Below are 21643 nucleotides of genomic sequence, written 5' to 3' on the forward strand. Positions count from 1 at the left end.
TTCAACTTAAAATCACCCGATTTAAAATATTACATTATCATCTTTGAATATGAAGCAACTCTACAAGATTCAAGTTGCAAAAGGTCTTGTATACACTAGGTGTACAATAAGTTTATTGTATACTAACATAACTTTTACCCAGTTTTTTCTAACTTTTACCCAATTTTCTCTAATTTTTATATTTATTAAAAAAAAGTTGATAGATAAACATTTTAAAGTGTTAAATGATTAATTTAATATATTATTAGTGATTTTATATATATAAGGGTAACTTTTAACCATTTTACGTCAACTTTATCTTCGGTGTACAATATTTATCGTACACCCCATGTAAATAAGAATTTGTGTTCAAGTTGACCTAACACTAAACCAAATGACTTGTTATTACAGGTTGTCAATAAGTCATTCGGTTTAAGTTTATGTTTATGTTCAGGTTTTAGTAGGGTTTTATTCTTGTGAGAAATCATTCGATTGGGATTTGGGTTTATTGTCAATTAGCTTTGTTATGGAAAACAAATTAGTTTCTATTTAATTGCAGGTTGGATTGAAACTTTAAACTATTTAATCTGTCATATTACCATCTTACTCATCTACTATGCAATATGGACAAGAGGTTGCCGAGAACATTCATCTTATTTTCAGATATATTAGTTTTAGGTTTAGCTAATGATTTTTTTATTTTTTATCATTTTCCAGGTTTGCTCATTTATAAACAAGATAGATTTTGCTTTTCAAAAAGATCTTTTTATTATTATTAAATTACGGAGCATTATTATTTGTATAAAAAAAAAGAGTCTAATCCATAATAGTACCATCCAAGCTACATAATTTTTATGTTAATTATTTCTACCCAACCTCTAATACTTTTATTGCATTTTAAAACTACAAAACAAAGACTACAATTAATCTAAACAATGGATAAAGTATTTTCAATTCATCTAAAATTTTAATATTTCAATAATTATGTTTGTTTAGGATAATGAATATCACATGCAAGTAGAGCTGTTAAAATTTGACCCGACCCGAAAAACCGACCTGAACCGACCTGTATTTTTAAGGACTCGGACCCGACTCGAGACCCGATATTTTGTTAAAATAAGAAACCCGTAACCCGACCGTATCCAACCCGTTAAAACCGACGACCGGTTTCGACCCGCTAATGCATGACCCGGACCCGAACCTGACACCCGACCGAAATATAACCGATAACAAAATTGAGTGAGCTTACCCGACCGAATAATGACCCGAACCCGATTCAACACCCGACCCGATGTCCACCCGAAACCGATTATAACCCGGTGAAACCTGTTATTGACTCAATCGTGACAACCCGTTACCTGAATTTACGCGACATGTTGACAACTCGATTTGTCATTGACTAATTAAATAATAACTTAAATCAAGTTAATATTATTTTTTATAATTACCTAATCTAGAACAAGTGAAAATCGTTAAACCAAATTTAACCAAATTTATAATAGTTAATTATAAGGTTAAAACTTGACTAGACCTGATAGCTATCTCACCCGGTCTTAACTCGTGCACGATAGTGAAACCGACCTGACTTTTAACCGACCCGGTAATTATCCGATCCGAATTTGACCCGACTCGTTAAGACTCGAACCCGTAATTGTACCCGACTAGAAAAAGACCCGACCAGAACCCAACCGAACCCGATTTATACCGAAACGGGAAAATAACCTGACATGACCCGACAAATTTTCAACCTGACCGAACCCGACCTGAACCCGACCTGCACCTGGTGATAAAATGACCGGACACGACCCGACCAGATCATGACCCGAGACCCGAGATGACCAGACCCGGACCCGACTCGAGTAACCGTTTTGACAGCTCTACATGCAAGGCTGCAATAACCCGACATCGCATGAGCCAATAACTAATTTAATAATCCCAAAACCTTTTTAAAGCAAGAGATGCCTATTTGCTATAGTGTAATGACCATCATGCCCCCATAATCTTTCTTCAAAAAAATCAAAATTCTCTTAGGAATAGCGTTTTATGTTACTCTCTTTTCTCCAAAGTTGATTATAGCAATACTAGCTCCATAAACAACAATAAGTTTTATAATACGTTTTTCCTTCTTTACACTGAAACTTCATCCTAATAAATCAAAATTAATTATGTAACTTTCCAAGAAGCATTTCACACAATAAATCTATGTTAGACCTTCACATTATACTCTCTTAATAATTCACTATCTTCCCAAAAACTAAATATCTTATAAATTGTGATTTTGTTAAAAACGTGTATTTATTTATGTTTTATTGCTTTGAGTTGTGTAGCAATGAGGTTCTTTTTCCCATTTTATTTAGATCGGATAGATTACTTTATTTAATTTCTTATTGTTACAAATGAAATTTTTAATAAAGACATACTCCATATTTGGCTTATTGTTTTTTTGGGACCATTCTTTGTTACGTTACCAATATTAAAAAGTGATTATTTTTATGATAAAAATAAACACTAAGAACTCAAGCAGTTATGACGTATAGAGTAAGTAGCACACAGTACTACGTATTGTTACTTTTTGCGCTATTAAAGGGCCTTATAAATTACTACTCCGTATTATTTTTGTACATAGCCTTCAAAATGTTTGGGACAAGTCCGGGTTTTGAGGTTAGTCATCTTTCTCTAACATGGGAATTGAGTGGATTTTTTATTTGTGAATTTCATGAGATTTTATTTTGGATTCATATGTTATGGGTGGATATGATAACAATGTATAGAAAATGAGGAATTTAGGTCCTTTTCAATTCAGTCTAATTCTTCGTAGGGAAAATTGTTAATTTTTCCCGTGTATAGAGAGTTATGAAAGGGGAAATTCTTGAAAAAATTTCTGACTAAATTCTTAACAACACTCCAACGACGAATTTAGCCAGTTAAGGTGTGGTTCTCTTCTCTTCAATTTATTGAGCCGGCATAACTATACTTTTAATTAAAAGTTAATTGTTATTAAATAAAATAAAGATTATTGATTACGATGGGAAGGAGCGTTCCTCCTCAAAACAAGGCCAATTAAAATTGTGTTTGGTTATTGAATACTCAACAACATGAGTTTAACTACACATCACTCTTTTCGTTTGGGCATAAATAAAGGGAAATTTGACCCAAGTGCTTGTGCTATGGCATTATTTTTCTTTTGTTTCAGCTTGCATTGGTTTGTCACCTATCTCTAAACCTTAGGCTATTGTTCTCCTCCATTTTCCATCTCATTTTGATAAAAACATACTAAGTAGTGCTCAATCTATTCTTGAATCTATTAAACTCCAATGGTTGTAGCTAGGGACTTGCTTATAATTTCTAGAAATTCCAAGCTACTAGGTTAACCATTGGAGTTGAAATGATAAATTAGCTTGGCCAAACAAATTATCTTAGACTTGAAAAAAAAATTGGCCAATGAAATAATAATAAATTAAATTAAATTAAATTAAAAAGGTTGATTGACAAATATGACTATAATAAATATCAAGCAAGTAGCTAACCATTATGATACCAACTAACTAGAAATGAAAGTAGCTTGAAATATTATATGAGTATATGACATGACAAGTTAATTTAGAAATTAGCTTATTGTTGGAGATGCTCTTAATATTATGAATTTTTCGATCATCAAATAAATGATTGCAATATAATTGCAATTTATACATTTCAACAAAAAATTTACTACCTAGGAAAACACGAGCTAAAAAGTACGTGTGTGGTCAAGAAACACTAGTAAATCAAAAGTACCCAATTTTTGGGATTTTTTTTTTGTCAAAAAGGACCTTTTAAAGTCCAAAAATTGTGACAAATGACCTTATAAAAAAATTGTTGTGAGATGGGACCTAAAATTGATTTTTTGTTGTGAATTGTGATATTTACCCATTTTCCGATGGTTGACTCTAACTTTTCGGCGATTACTCGTGTGTGCAGTGCAGGTCACGTGCTATTAAAAAATTACTTGTGTTTAATTTTTTCCCTTAAGTTTCCCTCCAAGTCCCCCCTAACTAACCTAATAACCTAAAAAAATTCCTTTGCTTTCTCTTTCCTCAAAGCTTTGTTCTCTCTCCACTTCATCTTCTTCGGCTAGCTTGAAGGATTCGTGCAGGATAACTTAAAAAAAACCGATGCGTTCCAATATTAGTGTCAGGGCTACGATGGCGCCGAAATTATGAGGCCTTGTGTAATTTCTCAAAATGAGGCCCTAATTCAATTAAAAGATAAAAAGGAAAGAGAATTAAAAAAATGAATTGTTAAGAATCAAACACATGACCTCGGGTATTACATAACAACACCTTAACCACTACTTCAATTTTGTTTTTGTTAATACTTAGAAAATCAATTACATAATATTTGAAATTTGGGGGCCTTGTGTCGTCGCTCACCCCGCTCAATCGCTCACCCCAAGAACCGCCTATGTGACCCATAACAATTCGCTGATATTCGAACAAGGTAAGAGCAAAAACCCCAACTTGTTTGCTTCAGTGCGTCCAATTTGAGTTTTGTGTAATTTTTTGGGAGGAAGAAGGCAGAAGATAGTGTGAAGGAAGACAAATCAGATGATTTATCAATCATCAACCGAATAATTGAACGGCTGAGATTACATCTTGACCCAATCATCAACAAGAATGAAATGACACCAATATTATTAATGGAGGTGGAAAGATGCAGGGGGGAGAGAGAAAAAGGTAAGAAGGCATCCATGAAATGAAACTAAAAACAGAAGATTTATCAAATTATATGAGAGGGAAATACAGAAATGTGCAAGAAAAAGTAGGGTGATGATAAAGGTCGCAAGTTGCGACAACATTTAATTGTCGCAATCTTACGTGTCGCAGTTTAATTGGTACATATAGGCGCCACGTAGGCTATGCATCATCAGAATATTTTTACTATCAATTCAATATTTTTACTATAAAAATACATAAACAGGGTAATCAATGTAAAGAAGGAAACAAATTAGAATATTAAGATTTTCCTACCTTTTTTTGAAACATATATGATAGATTATATAAGTTAAATATTTTGGTTTCCAATTTAAATCATGACACATAAGCATGTCATGTCATCATTGTGACACGGCTTAAAGGTCGCATGTTGCGACCTTTATCATTTTCGGAAAAAGTATACAAATATTTTGAAGGAAAGCCTAAACTTCACACCCCAGTTGAAATCTCAAAAGATTATCATAGAAAATTGTCAAAAGATTATCATAGAAAATTGTGTTTGAGACAACTTGTGGGTTTGGTTAGAGGAGCATTAGTTCGGCCTTTTCGATTTGTTTTTTTATAAACCTGCTAAGTAGTGGGAAGGACAACGGTTTTTTTTAGGGTTATTAGGGTAGTTAAATCTGAGGGAAATTGGAGGGAAATTGAAGGGGAAAAAAGTATTTTTTTTAATAAGCATGTGACTTACACGTACGAGTCAACGCCGAAAAAATTGGAGTCAACCATTTAAAAATGGACGAAAAATTATAATCCACAACAAAAAAAAAAATCAATTTTAAGTCCCACCTCACAAAGTCACCGGAATTGAGAGTGATGGATAGCTCAGTTGGTTAGAGCTTCCATCTCGGTGATCCTGGGATCGATTCTCATCTCCGCCCTTGTGGCTAATTAGCAAAAAAAAAAAAAAAAAAAAAAAAACAGTCACCGGAATTTTATTTTTATAAGGTCATTTGTTACCATGTTTGATTGCTTGCATTTTAAAATGTGTTGGACAAAAAAAAACGGATATTTCATGAGATACCCCTGAGGTTTAAGTTTATTCACCAGGTACCCTCGTTGTTTCAGTAATCCACCAGGTACCCCTCAGGTTTCATTTTCTCGCATGACTTAACCCTGTCGTTAAGTGGCCGTTAGAAACTTTTTTTCACCAGGTACCCTCGTAATTTATTTCACCAGGTACCCCTGAGGTTTCTTAGATTTTCACCAGGCACCCTTATGTTTTATGGCAATTTCACCAGATACCCCTGCCACCAACGGCTACTTTCACTTCATATTCCCCTCTTTCACTTCATATTCCCCTCCCCCAGCAAATGTTACAGAACAAAACCAGCAACTGGGGGAGGGGAATATGAAGTGAAAGAGGGGGCTGTCAAATATCCTATTAAGTTAGATGCAAGGACTTGTGGTTGTGGAGTATGGCAAATATCTGGCATACCTTGCAGACATGGTCTTAGGGTATTTACCACCAAAGACTTGAGGCTACTGATTTTGTGTCTCACTACTTCAAAGGGCAAGCATACAAGTTAACTTACTCAGAGCACAAACACCCCATGCCTGACCCAACCCAATGGCCTTCTTTTGACCTTCCTATTATCCTCCCCCCACCCATGAAGAGGGCATCAGGTAGACCCCCTAAACTGAGAAAAAGAGGTAAACATGATCCAAAAAGGGAAAAGAAAAACAGCACTGTGAGGTGTGGTAAGTGCAAGGAGGTGGGACACAATGCAAGGACATGCAGAGGTGGAGCCACTGCAAAGAAAAAGAAGTCTTCTGCTGCTGCTGCTGGTGGTGGTGCTTCTGGTTCTGCTTATGCTATTGCAATTGGTTCTGGTGCAGCTGGTTCACAGCAAGGGGGGAGATCAAGGTTCTTCCAGTTCACAGCAACAGTGTAATGCATCAAGTAAGGGAACCAAAAGGAAGCGTACTTGATTTTGTGATTTATGCATAACTTTTACTTTTTGCTAAACTAATCATGTATATCTTTTGCCAATGGGAGCAAGTTTTTGTAAAGCTACTGTAACGCCCCGACCTCTAATTCACTTATTAAGGAATACTTAGCAGCGGAAACATCCTAATTCGGTCGGGACATTACTGCCGTAACTCCCTCTTGGGAATTACAAGGCAACCATCAATCATAAGCTATTAAACTCCAAAATTAACATAATAATCCTTTTTAATTCCTTAATCAAAGTACGTAACTTAATCAAGAATCTTCACTTAAACTTGTTACAACTTAACAGTAACTTAGGTGAACATAGTGAAATCCTCGCCACTACTCGTTTCCGTGGTCCCCAGCAGTACCTAAAACGAAAAACAAAACGGTGAGCCGAAGACTCAGTAACAAGTTACCCTAGCATCGTAACATCATTTCAATTCATTTTATTAATAACACAGGGAGAATAGAATATAGTAAAACATTTAATAAATCATCATTTCAGAAGCATCATTTCGAAAACATAATTTCAGAAACATAATTTTAGAAACGTCATTTCAGAAACATCATTTCAGGAACATTATTTCAGGAATATTATTTCAGGAACATCATTTCAGGAACATCATTTCAGGAACATTATTTCATTAACCTTTTTCCTTTTAACAGTATTATTCTGGTCGTCAGGACTTTACAGGAAAACATGGTAGGACGTCTCCTACGAACAGGGGAAGCCAGTGCTTCATAACAGGGGGAGTCAATGCTCCATAACAGGGGAAGCCAGTGCTTCGTTTCAGGGGGAACCTTGGTTCCATATCAGGGGAAGCCAGTGCTTCTTATCAGGGGGAACCTTGGTTCCATATCAGGGGAAGCCAGTGCTTCTTATCAGGGGGAGCCTGGGCTCCATATCAGGGGAACTTGACCAGTTCTTACACTTTTATTTATCATGTTTACATTTCTTTTAATAGAACATTAATCAGGAAAATCTCATTCATTCAGGGTGGTTCAACAAAACCATTAAATTTCGTTATTTCATAAAATCATTCTTTCAGGAATAATAATTCGTTAAATCAATAATTTGCATAAAGCTGCATTACCATAAAATAATTCAATCAAATCATGCTTGTAATCCCGCAAATCATAAAACATCATTATAAAACATCAATCATTCATAACATCATTCATAAATACATTTCGAAGGGATTGCGGGTACTAGCAATAACCGTTACCTCAATTCCGCGATTTGCTAAGCCTTTTTGTTGGTTCGTTCTTCCTGAGCCCCGAGTCCAATTTCTTTCAAAATATTAAATTATTGAATTAATATTAAAACGATAAATACTTTAAAATCAATATTCTCGAACTAATAATTTCATAAATATTATAAACTCAATTTAAGTAAAGTTCAATAATTAAATACATTTTCTTTTTGAAACAAATAATCATTAGTGGTCGTAAAATATAAACATTGTTATCAAAATAATAAGTATTTGAAATAGAAGGATAGGTGCACAACTTACAAGATCCAAATAAAAGGATATTGGGCCAGCTTTTGATAATGGGTTGACTTAAGGAAATAAAACCAAAACTTTAAAGAATTTGGGTTCCTGGAATCGTGAAATAGGGAAGGAAGCAAGGCAGTGAGCAGGAACAACCACGACGGGAGGAAGGAGAAAATGGAGAAGGCTGGTGGAAGTCTGCGACCGGCGACGCGGCGCAGCAGCGCTGAAGAAGAAGAGCGCCAGTACTGCAGCGCCGGTGGCTGAGCGCGGAGGAGGAGCTGGGCGCGGGTGAGGGAGGAAAGCAGGGGAATGCGAGTGAGGAGGAGAAAGGCGAGGGGTGTGGGGGTGGCGAAGGAAGTGTGTGGTGGTACTGGGTGGATGCGGTGGCGTCGGGTGGTGATCGAGGTGCGGTAGTCACGGTGGTGGTGGCGGTTGTCGGTGGTGGTTGTGGTGGTTCTTGAATTAATTAAAGAGGTAAATTAGAAATCAAAAATCAAAAATCAAAATTCAAAATTGATATTGAAATTAAAAATTGAAATTGAAATTGAATTTGAGATGTTTATTGTTTGTTGATGGTTGTTTTTGCTTGAAATTTCAGTCTAACATAACAGCTATTTATAGCAATGGGTTTGTTCATCTACGTAAGTGATGATCTCAATTTGCAAAGGTTGAAGATGACAAATGTAAGAAAGTACGGTGATGAGTAATGGAATCTAGGAATTTAGGGGAGTGAATCAGCAAGGCTAGAGAAATTAGATAGATTAGATGGCAAACACCATGGCTGCCAGTTGCCAAGTTACACGACAAAGAAGAGGAGAAAAAGAATTGGTTGACTTGGTTTCAATTGGTCAAAAGGGCATTTTGGTAAATCTACCATTGTGGGACAAATTTCAGAATTTTATTGCTATTTTCGGATGAAAATAGAATCATAAAATTAATTTCTAGAATAATTCTTTTATAAAGTACTAATAAAATAAATTTAGTTTTCGAATAAAATTAGTCGTTGATAAGAACGTTTTTGAAAAAATCTTTTACATATTACAAAATATAATTTAAAAATTTAAAAAAAATCTAGAAATAGTAATTCGTGTAACAATATTAAAAATTCAAGCGAAATAAAACTTCGTTAATTAAATAAAGTTCGAAATTAGAATTTAAAACGTTTTTAAATTAAATAAAAATAATTAAGCATAATTAATCGAGTTTTAAAAATGCGGGGTATTACAGCTACACTTAAAGTTTTTGCGTGTCGGGGGCACACTTTTGTAAAGCTACTTAATTCGGAAATGAAATGTCATATTATTGATTAAATGTCATCATTCACTTTCTCATTACAAATACTAGAATAAAAAACATTAGAATGCCAATTTTGATAGTTCGATGCATTAATTTCTTTTGTTGCTTGAGTTTCTTCTTCATTTGGTGAACGTCTTCATTCAAGCTTTTATTTTCTTCAATTCCTCCTTCCTTTGTGCCACCTTTGTTGTTTCTCATTGGCAGTGGTTGCTCAATGCTTCCCTTGCACTACTTGAAGTTGTCACATAAGTCACACTTGTAATATAGTCTTTGAGGATTTTTCATTGTTTCATAACTTCTTATTGCAAATTTGTTCCCACATATGTTGCATGTTTTGTTTGGAAATACAACGTATGAGGATTCATACGTTGTAGAGGAAGATTGAGATTGAGAATATCAGCTCATTTGAAAGTGAGTTGGGAAATAGGGAAAATATGAGTTGGTTAATGGGAAGAACAGAAAGTTGTAGTGAAGAGTTGCTGCTGCTCCCCCTTTAAATAGAGAAGGCTCACCAACGGCTAGTCTTTTTTTAAAAAAGTAGTCGTTGGTGAGCAGGGGTATCTGGTGAAATTACCATAAAACATAAGGGTACCTGGTGAAAATTTAAGAAACCTCAGGGGTACCTGGTGAAATAAATTACGAGGGTACCTGGTGAAAAAAAGTTTCTAACGGCCAGGGGTACTTGGTGGATTAAACAACGAGGGTACCTGGTGAATAAACTTAAACCTCGGGTTATCTCATGAAATATCCGGAAAAAAAATTCAACTTTTGCAACCTAAAATTTCTAAAATCTAAACCAGAATTGCCGATTTTGACTTCACTGGACTCAGGACAAAAAAGAACCCTCTGAATTCTATGTCATGTTCTCATGTTTGATTTGCCCTCCATCAGCTGATCAGCTTCATCGTTCCACAATCAACATTGAATTAAACCGCGATCCGGGTTCTTTTATGTTTCTTCTGATTTGGGTACTTACCAGAACAGGTGCGTACTTGATTAATTTCATAATTACCTGTTCATCTTCATTAAACCTATAATCTCTGGAGCTATTATGCTTTAATTTGCGTTAATATTTGATTTTTTAAGATGGGTCTTTGAAATTTTGATGGAACTATGATAAATAACACAATACAAATTATTTGGGTTTTTTTAATTTGGGCGGGGATTCTTTGCTTCATGCTTAATTTTGCTTTATTGATCTTCAGGGCATGCAATTCATTGTATTTTTCGTCGATTTAACAGTGTAGTATCATTTATAAGTTGCCTTGATTAATTCGTTATTTGTATTATTGCTGATTATGTTAATTAGTCTATGTTTGAGTGTGATTTCCCCCTTTGTGATAACTTCCTGCATAATACAGGTGATAACTGATTGATTTGTGTTGGTTATATCAATGAGATTGTAATATCTGGGTTTGATGGGAGTTGGAAATTTCGGCTTGATGCGATCACGAGTATAAAGGTGTTTTGTATCTTAGGTGGGTGGACTATGAGAAGTGAGGTATCAAAATGGATTATAGGTTTGGTATACATTGTGACCGTGGCCGCTATTTGGATTGCTGCTAGCTATGTGGTTCAATCTGTCGTCGATGAAGGAGTTTCGCCCTTCCTAATCACGTACATTTGTAATTCATTGTTTGTAATCTACATCCCTCTTGTGGAAGCTTCACGATTTTTGGAAGATTACACTGGGAAATTTTGCTTCTGGCGGAAAAAAGATGTCAGCTTGCAAGAGTTAGCCCACTCTGAGGAGGTTGTCCTTCTTGAGAAAGGTGATTTGGATGAGACCGTAAGTGGTTTACATCCCCATATTAGTGACCAAGAAGAAAGTCATCAGAGTTCAATTGAAACTGGTTCTGAGCCAACTTTTGGAGTGGAAAATCATTTGCCAGACCAAGTTAGTGTTTATGAAGATCTTGATAAACAGCTGGACTCAAAGGGACGTTGGACACGAACCAGGGTAGCAAGAGTAAGCCTGTTGATATGCCCATTTTGGTTTCTGGCACAGCTGACTTTTAATCTTTCGTTGAAGTATACAACAGTCACTGTAAGAATGAATCGTCGCATATTTGTCCTTTCCTATTCCATTTTCGTGTTTTTTTAATTGTATGTCCAGTTTGAAGAATATTGCCCGAGTGTCTAAACTGTATTCCTAACTTCTGCAGTCAAATACGATCTTGAGTACTTCTTCTAGCCTTTTCACATTTATGCTTTCTCTGGCATTCTTGGGCGAAAAATTCACCTGGTTGAAGCTCATCGGTGTACTTTTATGCATGGGAGGGACAATCATTGTCAGCTTGGGTGACACGGAAGCAGGAAAGGGTGTAATAAACTCAAAACCTGTTCTTGGAGACATTCTATCGCTTTCATCGGCTGGTCTATATGCTGTGTATATAACTCTCATACGTAAGAAGTTGCCTGATGATGAGAAAAGTGGCCAAGTCAGCATGGCACAGTTTCTTGGATTTTTAGGATTTTTCAACATGGTGATTTTCTTTCCAGTAATGCTAGTATTGCATTTCATGAAGGTGGAGTTCTTTACCACATTTACCTGGAAAGAGTTTAGCTTGATAGTGGGCAAAGGTATGTTTTCAAGTCATCTTCCTTGCAATATTTCCATGTCTTTAGGTCATGCTGTTTTGAGGGGTTATCCAAAGTTGAGAAGCCATGACCTTTGTACAGTATATTAACTTGCTTTTGCATTGACCCCCCCCCCCCCCCCCCTTAAATTAATTAGTAGAAATACCTAGGTTTCGAAAGTTCGTCCATCGGCTAACCAATTCACCATCAGACAAGTTGGTGAGACTGAGTCACATAGACCATATTTTGTTTTACACTGAATTCGTACGGGTAACAAAGACTCTTGAGACCATATGCGAGGATAACAGATCCTCATTACTGCCATTCCATGGCTGCAAATTTACATTTTCCAAGCAACACTACTAGGAATCGAAGAATACAATGAGATCAACTAGAAGGTACTCCGTTGACTGTATGGTTTGTACCCCTAGGGGTAGTTTCATGGTATTGAGGGTTGCTGTAACACCCCGACAATTCTCTCTTTTCTAAAATAACCTTTTTATGTAAAACGTAGAGAATTATCAAGGCATTATCGCCCGTGTGAAAACGTAACGGCTTATTCAGAATTTTGCAGCGGAAAACATAATAAATAACTTTAGGTTTATAAATAATCGATTACCTAGTTAATCCAAAAACCAATCAACAAAAATAAGATCAACTAACAAGTTTAAAGTCCAATTAAACAAACCCAAGTCAACTTAGCAAATCAAAACTAAATACAAGCTCTCTATTCCCGATCCCAATGATGCAACATCTTCAAACCTGCAGATGGACAATACTTATTGATCCTTAGAGACTGCTCACCAAAGATTGGGTCATCACAGGATCAATAAGGCATAGCCATGATCAACATGCACAAGCAAAAGCACGTAATCAGCAAAGCTGAGTACTACATACTAAAAAAAATGATAATCCTAACATGATTCTATTAACCGAACAATCCTAACATGATACTAAATAAAACATAAGCAAGGAAAACCAAAACATACTGACTTGAAAGCTATACTTGACTGGACTAGACCTTTATAACAATAATATTATTTAATTTAAAATGGCAATGGACCGAGTTTTCTAGCTAGAAGTCTTCACTAAGGAAGACGAGGTACGGGCGCGACTCCGTAACCTCAGTGACCTGCGATATCGAGGAACGTTTGACTAAAAATAGGACGCGGTGATCAATCCGGTCCGAATGAAAGGCCATGGGCTACCACCATGAACCCCAACTCCTGTTTGTCCGTCACTTTAGACGTGCACAGTCTAAAGCTATTGCTACTCAGTTTCACTTTACATGATTTACAAATTGACACCCTGTTATGACTCAACAATCACATAAAGCATACAACTCACGTTTATTTACAACTGTTTTTATCTTGGAATTAAGTAAGTGCTCACAAAGGCATCGAACAAGACTCATTCCAATTAACTCCAATCTTTCCTTTAATACTGATCAACCCCTGTATATGGGTATAAGGTTTCAACTTACTAAACAAGGTCCTCCGCCCTCATAAAGTAGTGAAAGGCTAAAAGGGAACAACAATCAACTGATCTGAATTATATACTAAGTAATCTAGTGTTCCCAATCAAACATGTTTGCATCAATCATCCATACTAACATGTTATAATCCTCAAAATGCAATATATGTTCAATATGTTCATCCAACAGTATTAAACATGCAATTTCAACCTGACTAAGTTCATCAATAACATCAACATAACCAAGTTTATCAACAATTCAACATGGTTTCAACAATTAACACACATTCCAAGCACACAGGTATGTACGTACCTTGTGTAAACAAACTGATAGGCCACTTTAACACTTTCAAAAGTCGCCTAAAGAGAATTCTCCGCCTAAACAACCAACAAGTAATCTCAATCAATTCCTAATCATTGGCAACCATAATAAAGCATTCTAAATGCATCCTAAACATATTTAGAACTTTCCCCAATATCAAAACTTAAACATTTGCTTTCCTAGCATCATAGTTATTGAACTAGTGATTGAAATTCGCTGAAAACTTTTTGCAACCATCGTACTTTAAATTTTCAGCAATATAAATTCATTTGAAAGCTTCACCAAGGTCAATCTACGTTCCTAGTATCTCAAAACAACAAATTCAACAATCCATACTCAACCTACCATGATTAATAATCATAAAAACCTTGAATTTCATACTTTAAACAATCAAAATTAATATTTCAAAGTAATTTGATAATCTGAAAATTAATAACTTTATTATATAATTTGCAAAATCTGAAATTTATAACTTAAATCACAAAACTCATAACTTTAATTCAAGAAAACTTAATTCAAACTAATAAATCATGAATAAACCCTAACTCAATTTTTAATTAACCAAAACTGAAAATAATTCGTTTATAAGTAGCAACCCAAAACTGAAAATCATGTTCAAGCCATAAAAATTATAAATTTATTATCAAGAACATAATTTAAATTAACAACTATAATTAATTAAAATAATTAGTTACTTAGGGTTTAAGAAAGAACCAATTCAAGAGGGAGAAAGAGGTTGGCCGGCGGGAGACCACGCGGCAGCGAGCATGGAGGTTGTGGAGTGGTGGTTGCACTGGTGGGCGGCGTGCGTTGGTGGTGTTAGCACGCAAAGAAGAAGGGAAGAGAGGGCGGGGAGCCGGCTGGGCAAGGCAACAGCCGCGACACCAGTGGTGCAGCGCGGGGTGGTCTCGGCTAAGCGACGGACTGCGCAGGTGGCGGTTGCGGCTCGGTGGTGGCTGCCGAGTAAATAGAACAGCCAAGAAAAACACGATGAGGAGGAGAGAACAACAAGAAAGAAAAAGAAAAACTAAAGAGAAGAGGGAGGAGGAGAGAGTACCGGAAAAGGGGGAGCACGTCGACGGTGGTCGACGACGGCGTCCGGGCGGCAGCAAGTAGTAAGCAGCAAGTACAGCAAAGGGTTGAGGGTGTTCACGTGAATAGTGATGGAGAAAGAGGGTTTGCTGTGATTTTTGTTTCACGTGAGATAGAAAATAGAGGATTGAGTTTTGGGTTTTAGTGTTTGGGCTTTGCCAAATGGGCTAGGATTAGAATTGAGTTTGTTTGAATCCAAAAATGGTTAGGATTGTTTTCTAAATTCAATTGTGTTTTCATAATCCAAATTCTTTTCGACATAGAATTCTAAAATTATTTTAGATTGCATAAATCGTTAAAATATTTCAAATGTAATAAAATAAATATACGTTTAATTATATATTTATTTCTAAAATTCGCGAATTCTATTTAAACATAATTAACTATACGTTAAAATATATTAATAAAATTTATAACATTACGGGGGATTACAGTTGCGAAGTGGCAAAAATGTCATACCATTTCAGATAATAGTTTAAAGGAATTTTCTTTGGAAAATAAACCTGGCATTTAATCCTTTGAGACGTCAATTAGTACATGTTGTACAGTGTATAGTCCCGGCTTCCTTACTGTTCTGACCTACTTGCCACAAATAAACATTCCAATACCAAGTTGAGTGGAAAGATGGAGTTGTGCCCGTGCAGTCTTAATTTACTATGACAGTTTAACTTGGAAGAAATTGGGAATTTTGAAAAGTGCTTCTCTAGATTCTAGATGAAAGTGTAGCAGTAGAGGAATATGTGCGACTATGGTATTATGATGTTAATTATAAGACTTCTACAAGGATAAGTTACGTCATTTCTGATAAATGTAATTGATGAATTGTTAGGATAATGCCTTGAATCGGTCAAGCCCCTTACTAGCACGGGGATCCACTTTACGTTATCTGTTATTCTGGACTAGGGTTATCTATTTTGGGCCTATTTTCTGGGATTTTCTGCATCCCTCTAGAGAGTACTATATAAACTCTCTAGGTCATAACCTAGTTGTATTCTGTAATCTGTACTCCTCAAGACAATAAAACTTTCCTCCCCTCTGCCCGTGGACGTAGCTAACACATTGTTAGTGAACCACGTTAAATCTCTGCGTTCTTTATTTATGTTATTTAATCTTTTTTTGCATTTGTTATAACAGGAATTAAATACAAAAGAAATGTGTGCCGTGAACAGTGACTTAACCCCTTCAAATGGCTTGTAGAATAAGAAATTTGCTGCTACCGATGTTTCGTACTTCTCTTTTCTGAATGGTCATTTCTGCAAATCATTATTTTTAGTGTTCTGATGAAAAGGTGAAAGTCCTTTCAGCTTGAGTACCAAATACTAATTGCTTGTTCAAGGGTACTGGAGGCGATAAATTAAGTGTAGATAGATAGGAGTTGAAAATAACCAGAGGATACAGCAGTAATCGTGGCTTCTGTTTCAGGCTCTGGACCACCTATCCAAGATCTCTATTATTTTCTTTACTATGGAATTGTGGAGGTCTGCTAGCCATTACCTCATACCTCGTATATTTTGGTTTGTAGGATAGCAAATCTGGTATGTTACATGGATTCAGCTACATGCCCAAGTGTTTACAACAACAACAACCAAGCCTTAGTCCCAAAATGATTGGAGTCGGCTAACTTGAACCGTCATAAGAAACTGTCTACGGAACATGAAGTAAGAGAAATAAAAGGTTATGTTAAAGAGAGTAAACACGAGGCACGAAAAATAGGTAACACGATAACAAGATAGGCCGGTTTAAAGATGGCGCAAAAATATGTTTTGAAAAAATAATAAAAAATAAAAATAGGAAAACGAGAGAAGTTTGCAAAGAAAATAGAAAAGGAGCAAGGGATGGAAAAGAAGTTATGTTGAGTCATCGACATGTATTCTCCCTCCACTCCACCCTATCTAGCGACATATTTTTGTCAATCTCCAATAAACTCATATTACTCTCAATCACCCTCTTCCATGTTTGTTTTAGTCTTCCCCTATCTGTTTTCTTCTAATCGGCGCACCATTTGGTCTCCGTCTACATGGTAAACCACCTTAGTCGATTCTCCCTCATCTTGTTCCCAATCGGTGTAACACTCACTTTCTTCCTAATCACCTCATTACTCCATTAATCCTTTCTTTTATAGTCACACATCTAACGTAACATATGCATCTCCACCACATTTATCTTTTGAATGTGACGTTGTTTCACTTCCAAACATTCCTGTGCAGGTCTAATTCTCAATTCTCAATTCTCGTACGGTAGAATTTCCCCTTCAACCTATGAGGCATGCCTAGATCACATAGAAACCCTGAAGCACTCTTCCACTTCAACCAACCTAATATAATTCTATGGGTGACATCTCCATCCAACTCCCCATTCTTTTGGATAATGAATCCTAGGTAGCGAAAGAAATATGAACCTTCTACAGTCCTCACATCTAAGGTGATAGTCTCTGCCTTTCTGCTTCTATTACCGATAAACTTATACTTCATATATTTCGTCTTACTTTTGGTCAACTTAAAGCAACGAGATTTCAAAGTATGTCTCCATAATTCCAACTTACTTTTAACACCTTTAGTTCGTCGACTGACACAGTATCATATACAAAAAATATGCAACATGGTATATTGTCTTATTGAACTGTTGAATTCGTCCATTACTATGGCAAAGAGAAAAGGGGTAAGTGTGGAACCTTGATGTACTCCAATCATGATAGGGAACTCCTCTGCCTTTCCGACACTGGTCTGAACACTCGTGCTAGCTCCCTCATACATATCCTTAATGATGTCAATATATTTTTGCAATATTCCTTTCCTTGTTAAAGCCCACCAAAGTACTTTCCTCAGTACCTTATCATATGCCTTCTCCGGGCCAATGAAAACCATATGTAAATATTTCTTCTTATTCCGATAATTCTCATTAGTTGTCTCGTAAGATGAATGGCCTACATAGTTGATATTCCTGGCATGAAGCCATATTAGGTCTTGGGAATCTTCACACTTCTCCTTAACCTTTGTTCAATCATTCGCTCCCATTGTTTTTTAGTATGACTCATTAGTTTGATCCCTCAATAGTTGGCACAGTTTTGGACGTCTCCTTTATACTTGTACAAAGGGATTAGCGTACTTTTCCTCCACTCCAATGACATCTTGCTGTTTCTCCGAATCTTGTTGAAGAAAGTTGTCAACCCAAACAATTCTTGTCTCTCCGAAACATCTCCATATCTGGATAGGGATGTCATCAGGACCTACTACTTTCTTCAATCCCGTCATTTTCAATGCCATTTTTTGACTTTTTTTTCAAGTGTGTACATGGATTTATTTAGTTTTACCAGAAAAAAAAAATCTTGGCAAATACTACTTGAGTTTTGTTTGAATTAAAGGGTTTTTGTCAAATAATCTGATAGTTTTAATGCTGTCCTTGTCAAACAATCTGGGTGAGGTCAAAATCTCTGTCTCCCCTACAGATTTTTGCGTTTCTCTCAGATCTAAGGATTTATTTGTTACAAATTAGTCTATGTGTGACTGGTATATATATTCTCCACTGTCTTCCATGAGTTTTTTTTCTTCCCAGAGGAGTTTTTTTGGGCCCCGCTTGTGGAATGTTTCTAGGAAGCTAGATGAATGGAGGAGGTTAACACTATCTCTGGACAGGGAGATCTGGAGAGAAAGTGAGGTAAACATTTTCCCTTATTTGGATAGGACATTGGGGAAGGGAAGGGAACCATTTTCCTTCCCTTTTTAATAAATCAAATTCCCCTTTTGTTGGAAAGATTTGGTAGGAAAATTGAACCTCGCTCTTTCCCTCCCGGCCTCCCCTCCCCTCCCCTCCCTTTCTCCTCCCTCTTTTTCCCTCCCTTCCGTTTCCCTCTACAAATGCTAACCAAGCAAAAGCGTAACTCTCATTCAGACCTAACTTTCTAAATTACCTTTATATTTTCCTTTCTTTCTTAAGCTTCTCTTGACGTAGCTAGGAGTCTGGAGAGGCTTTAAAGGGACCTTTTTTCTTTGTGGTTTGGGGTAGGTGGGGAGAAGAGGGATCATCTTGTGATGTGGATTGGTGTTTGTAGGTTTAAAGACAAGGATGACCTTGGTTTCGGTAATTTGGATCTTAGTATTTCTTTAGTGGGAAGTAATGGTGTCGTCGGCTGCTAGATCCTGAGACATAGTGCTTCGGAGCAGGTATGGTCCTCGGCAGAATGGTTGGATGTGTTAACAAAGTCTCAGGTTTCTTATGCTAGTCATTGGAAGATTGTTTCATTGATTTCATCTTTCTTCTTGTCCTTGGTCAAGCTCAGCGTGGGATCATGGAAAAGGTGTTAGTCTAGGGAGGATTCTTGAGCAGAGTAGCAACCTTTGGCCCCCTTTCCCTCTCTTTAAAATTGATAAGTTTGTCAATGTACATACTTCTATCTGTCTCTTTTGGGTGGAGACTGGAGAGTAGTGAACATCTCTCGTAGTCTTCTTTTTAAGAGGAACCCTTGTGATGGGAGCTGGCAGAGTTTAGCAGTGTTCGGAATCCTTGAATCTGTTTTCTTTGTTAGTTTCCGTAAGAGTAGAGTGTGGTTGGCTGATTCTTGAGCTCCTTTTATATCCACCTTCATAAATGCCAAATTGACAATCCATTCCTCTTTCTAGTTTTATTTGGAAGGCTAAGTTCCAAAGTGAGTGGAAGTTTTTGTGTGGCTTGCTAGTTTAGGGATACTTAGCACTCGTGAGTATCTGCAGGCTCCGAGGCGGTTAGGCCACAAAAGGATTTATCTCCTCATGTTGTACTTTATATCTTGCTTATTTTTTCATATTTGGGTGCTTTAATTGTAGTGGAATGATAGGAATTATGTGGTTAAAAAGTCTTCTTAGTTATTTGATGGGAGAGAGTGGTGTATTAAGCTTCTTTTTGGTCTGATGCTCATGGGGCATTCCCAAACGTGTCTCTTTTTGTTGTATTGCAAGATTGGAGTAATAGGTTGCATACGTCCAAACCCCCCCCCCCCCCCCCCCCGTTTTACCCCGCTGTTGCGGGAGCCTCTGTGAGGCAATGGGGTAATGATAATGATAATGATGATATGAAAAAAACGAATGCACCAAAGCACTTTGCCTAGCCTCTAGCAGTTATATGTGCAATGAATTAAATTTGAAGAACCAAATCTCTTTATTGGAGAGTTGAGTGTTTTAAAAGAAATCAGTGGTCTTACACCTGTTTGAACCGAACTTACTGGACTAGAATATTTGAAACCTAGCCCTAAATATATTTTTAGCTCGTCGGAGAACTAGCTTGAACTGAAGTGATCTGAAGTTTTTAGCCATGATGTTTACTGCAATGAACTAATATTATGGAGGGGTACTTTAGGAAAGAGCTATATAAGTTAGTACAAGCAGATTAGGGAACAAGTTAGGGGTTAGTCAGGGAGGTAGTACTAATATATAGGCAGCTGTAGAGAGGGAAGGTTATGTTGAATATTATGGAGTAATTTGGTTGAGCTTTTAAGAGCTCATTGGGAGAGAAATCAAGCCTCTTGAATGCTTGAATATCAGTTACTTCTTGTATTTTCAGTTTATTAATCAAATCTTCTAGTCCCTTGATTTATGGTCTGTTATCTATGTTAATTCATAGCATTTACTCAACTGAACATATTAGCCGTCGACTTATCTGTATTTCTTAGGTCTATTTTCTAAGGGTGAAAATAAAAAACAAAGCCCGGGGTTTCTGACTGGGGATGGATTGTTTGGAGGACAGGTCACTTGGACTTTTGAAAGAAGGATGAGACATAACTAGGAGGCAAACAAGCACTGATGAACTGGTTTAAATTTTTCGATTTCTGGTGTCCCAAAGACTGATACACTAGTTGAGTTACAGCACTAGTGACTTGGTAGCAAAATTGATTTGACAAATATTTACAATTGGTACCCGATTTCAGGTTTGCTTGATAACGTCCTGAGTGACTACTTATGGGCCAAAGCTGTACTTTTGACGACGACAACAGTTGCAACGGCTGGTCTAACCATTCAGGTCCCGTTGGCAGCTTTAGTTGATACACTGATCGGCAATGCTCCCAACGCAATGGATTACATCGGAGCTGCAGCTGTCATGGTTGGTTTTGCTGGCATCAATATCCCTACCGACATTTGTAGTCAGTCCAAGGAAGTTACCATGGAGCTAGAAAACAGAACACAGAACCAGAATCATGTCCTGTCAGACAGTATTGCTCAAGAATTCTAGCTTTTACTCATACTCAATATACATGTCGGATGAACAAGCAATCAGCCAACATTGAAGGGTCTCAACGTCGACTCAGCGTCCACTATACTTGTACACACTACATTAACCTTGTATATTGTGGAGATACTTCCATCACACATAGATGTTACTGGATCCTCTTTTAATCTAGGAAATTTTGATGAACAAAAATAAGCAACTATTGGTACACAGTACTCGATTGGATACTCGCAGAAACACATAATTGGTTAAGTTGAATCTGGCTATGGAGTGATAAAAATATGAGCTTGCATCAAGTTGCTATTCCCCTCGCTGAATTTCAGCAATGTTATTAACCATTTAAAAACAGGGGGGAAACATCAACATTAGTAGGATTCGAGGAGTTGGATTTCAAACTACTAGTGTATGCACGCGATTCGTGCATGATATCTTACATGAATATTGTAACTTTTTAATACAAATATCATGTGAAACGACTTGAAATTTACAAATTTATTATTTATTAACTAAACTGATTTCAACTAAG

At 36.6% G+C, this 21643-nt stretch overlaps 1 protein-coding gene and 1 long non-coding RNA gene across 2 annotated transcripts; one reads left to right on the top strand and one right to left on the bottom strand.

Annotated features, from left to right (window-relative positions):
- Positions 1-6779: 6779 nt before the first annotated feature.
- Positions 6780-8559, bottom strand: LOC130463998 (uncharacterized). Its single transcript, XR_008924278.1, has 3 exons — positions 8178-8559; positions 7890-7953; positions 6780-7031 (listed from the first exon to the last, which is right to left on the bottom strand). It is a non-coding gene; the product is annotated as an uncharacterized lncRNA (long non-coding RNA).
- A 1668-nt stretch (positions 8560-10227) lies between these two features.
- Positions 10228-21332, top strand: LOC110775502 (uncharacterized). Its single transcript, XM_021980100.2, has 4 exons — positions 10228-10439; positions 10817-11502; positions 11621-12038; positions 20819-21332. The coding sequence occupies exons 2-4, from the start codon at positions 10945-10947 to the stop codon at positions 21118-21120; spliced, it is 1278 nt and encodes a 425-aa protein (XP_021835792.1). The 5' UTR covers positions 10228-10439; positions 10817-10944; the 3' UTR covers positions 21121-21332.
- Positions 21333-21643: the final 311 nt, after the last annotated feature.

This window comes from Spinacia oleracea, chromosome 6 (assembly GCF_020520425.1).
Source record: "Spinacia oleracea cultivar Varoflay chromosome 6, BTI_SOV_V1, whole genome shotgun sequence".
Taxonomy (NCBI): domain Eukaryota; kingdom Viridiplantae; phylum Streptophyta; class Magnoliopsida; order Caryophyllales; family Amaranthaceae; genus Spinacia; species Spinacia oleracea.

Coding starts and splice junctions, on each gene's coding strand:
- LOC110775502 (XM_021980100.2), top strand. CDS start 10,945: ATGAGAAGTGAGGTATCAAAATGGATTATAGGTTTGGTATACATTGTG. Junction 11,503..11,620: donor TGAAGTATACAACAGTCACT/GTAAGAATGAAT, acceptor TAACTTCTGCAG/TCAAATACGATCTTGAGTAC. Junction 12,039..20,818: donor TAGCTTGATAGTGGGCAAAG/GTATGTTTTCAA, acceptor ACCCGATTTCAG/GTTTGCTTGATAACGTCCTG.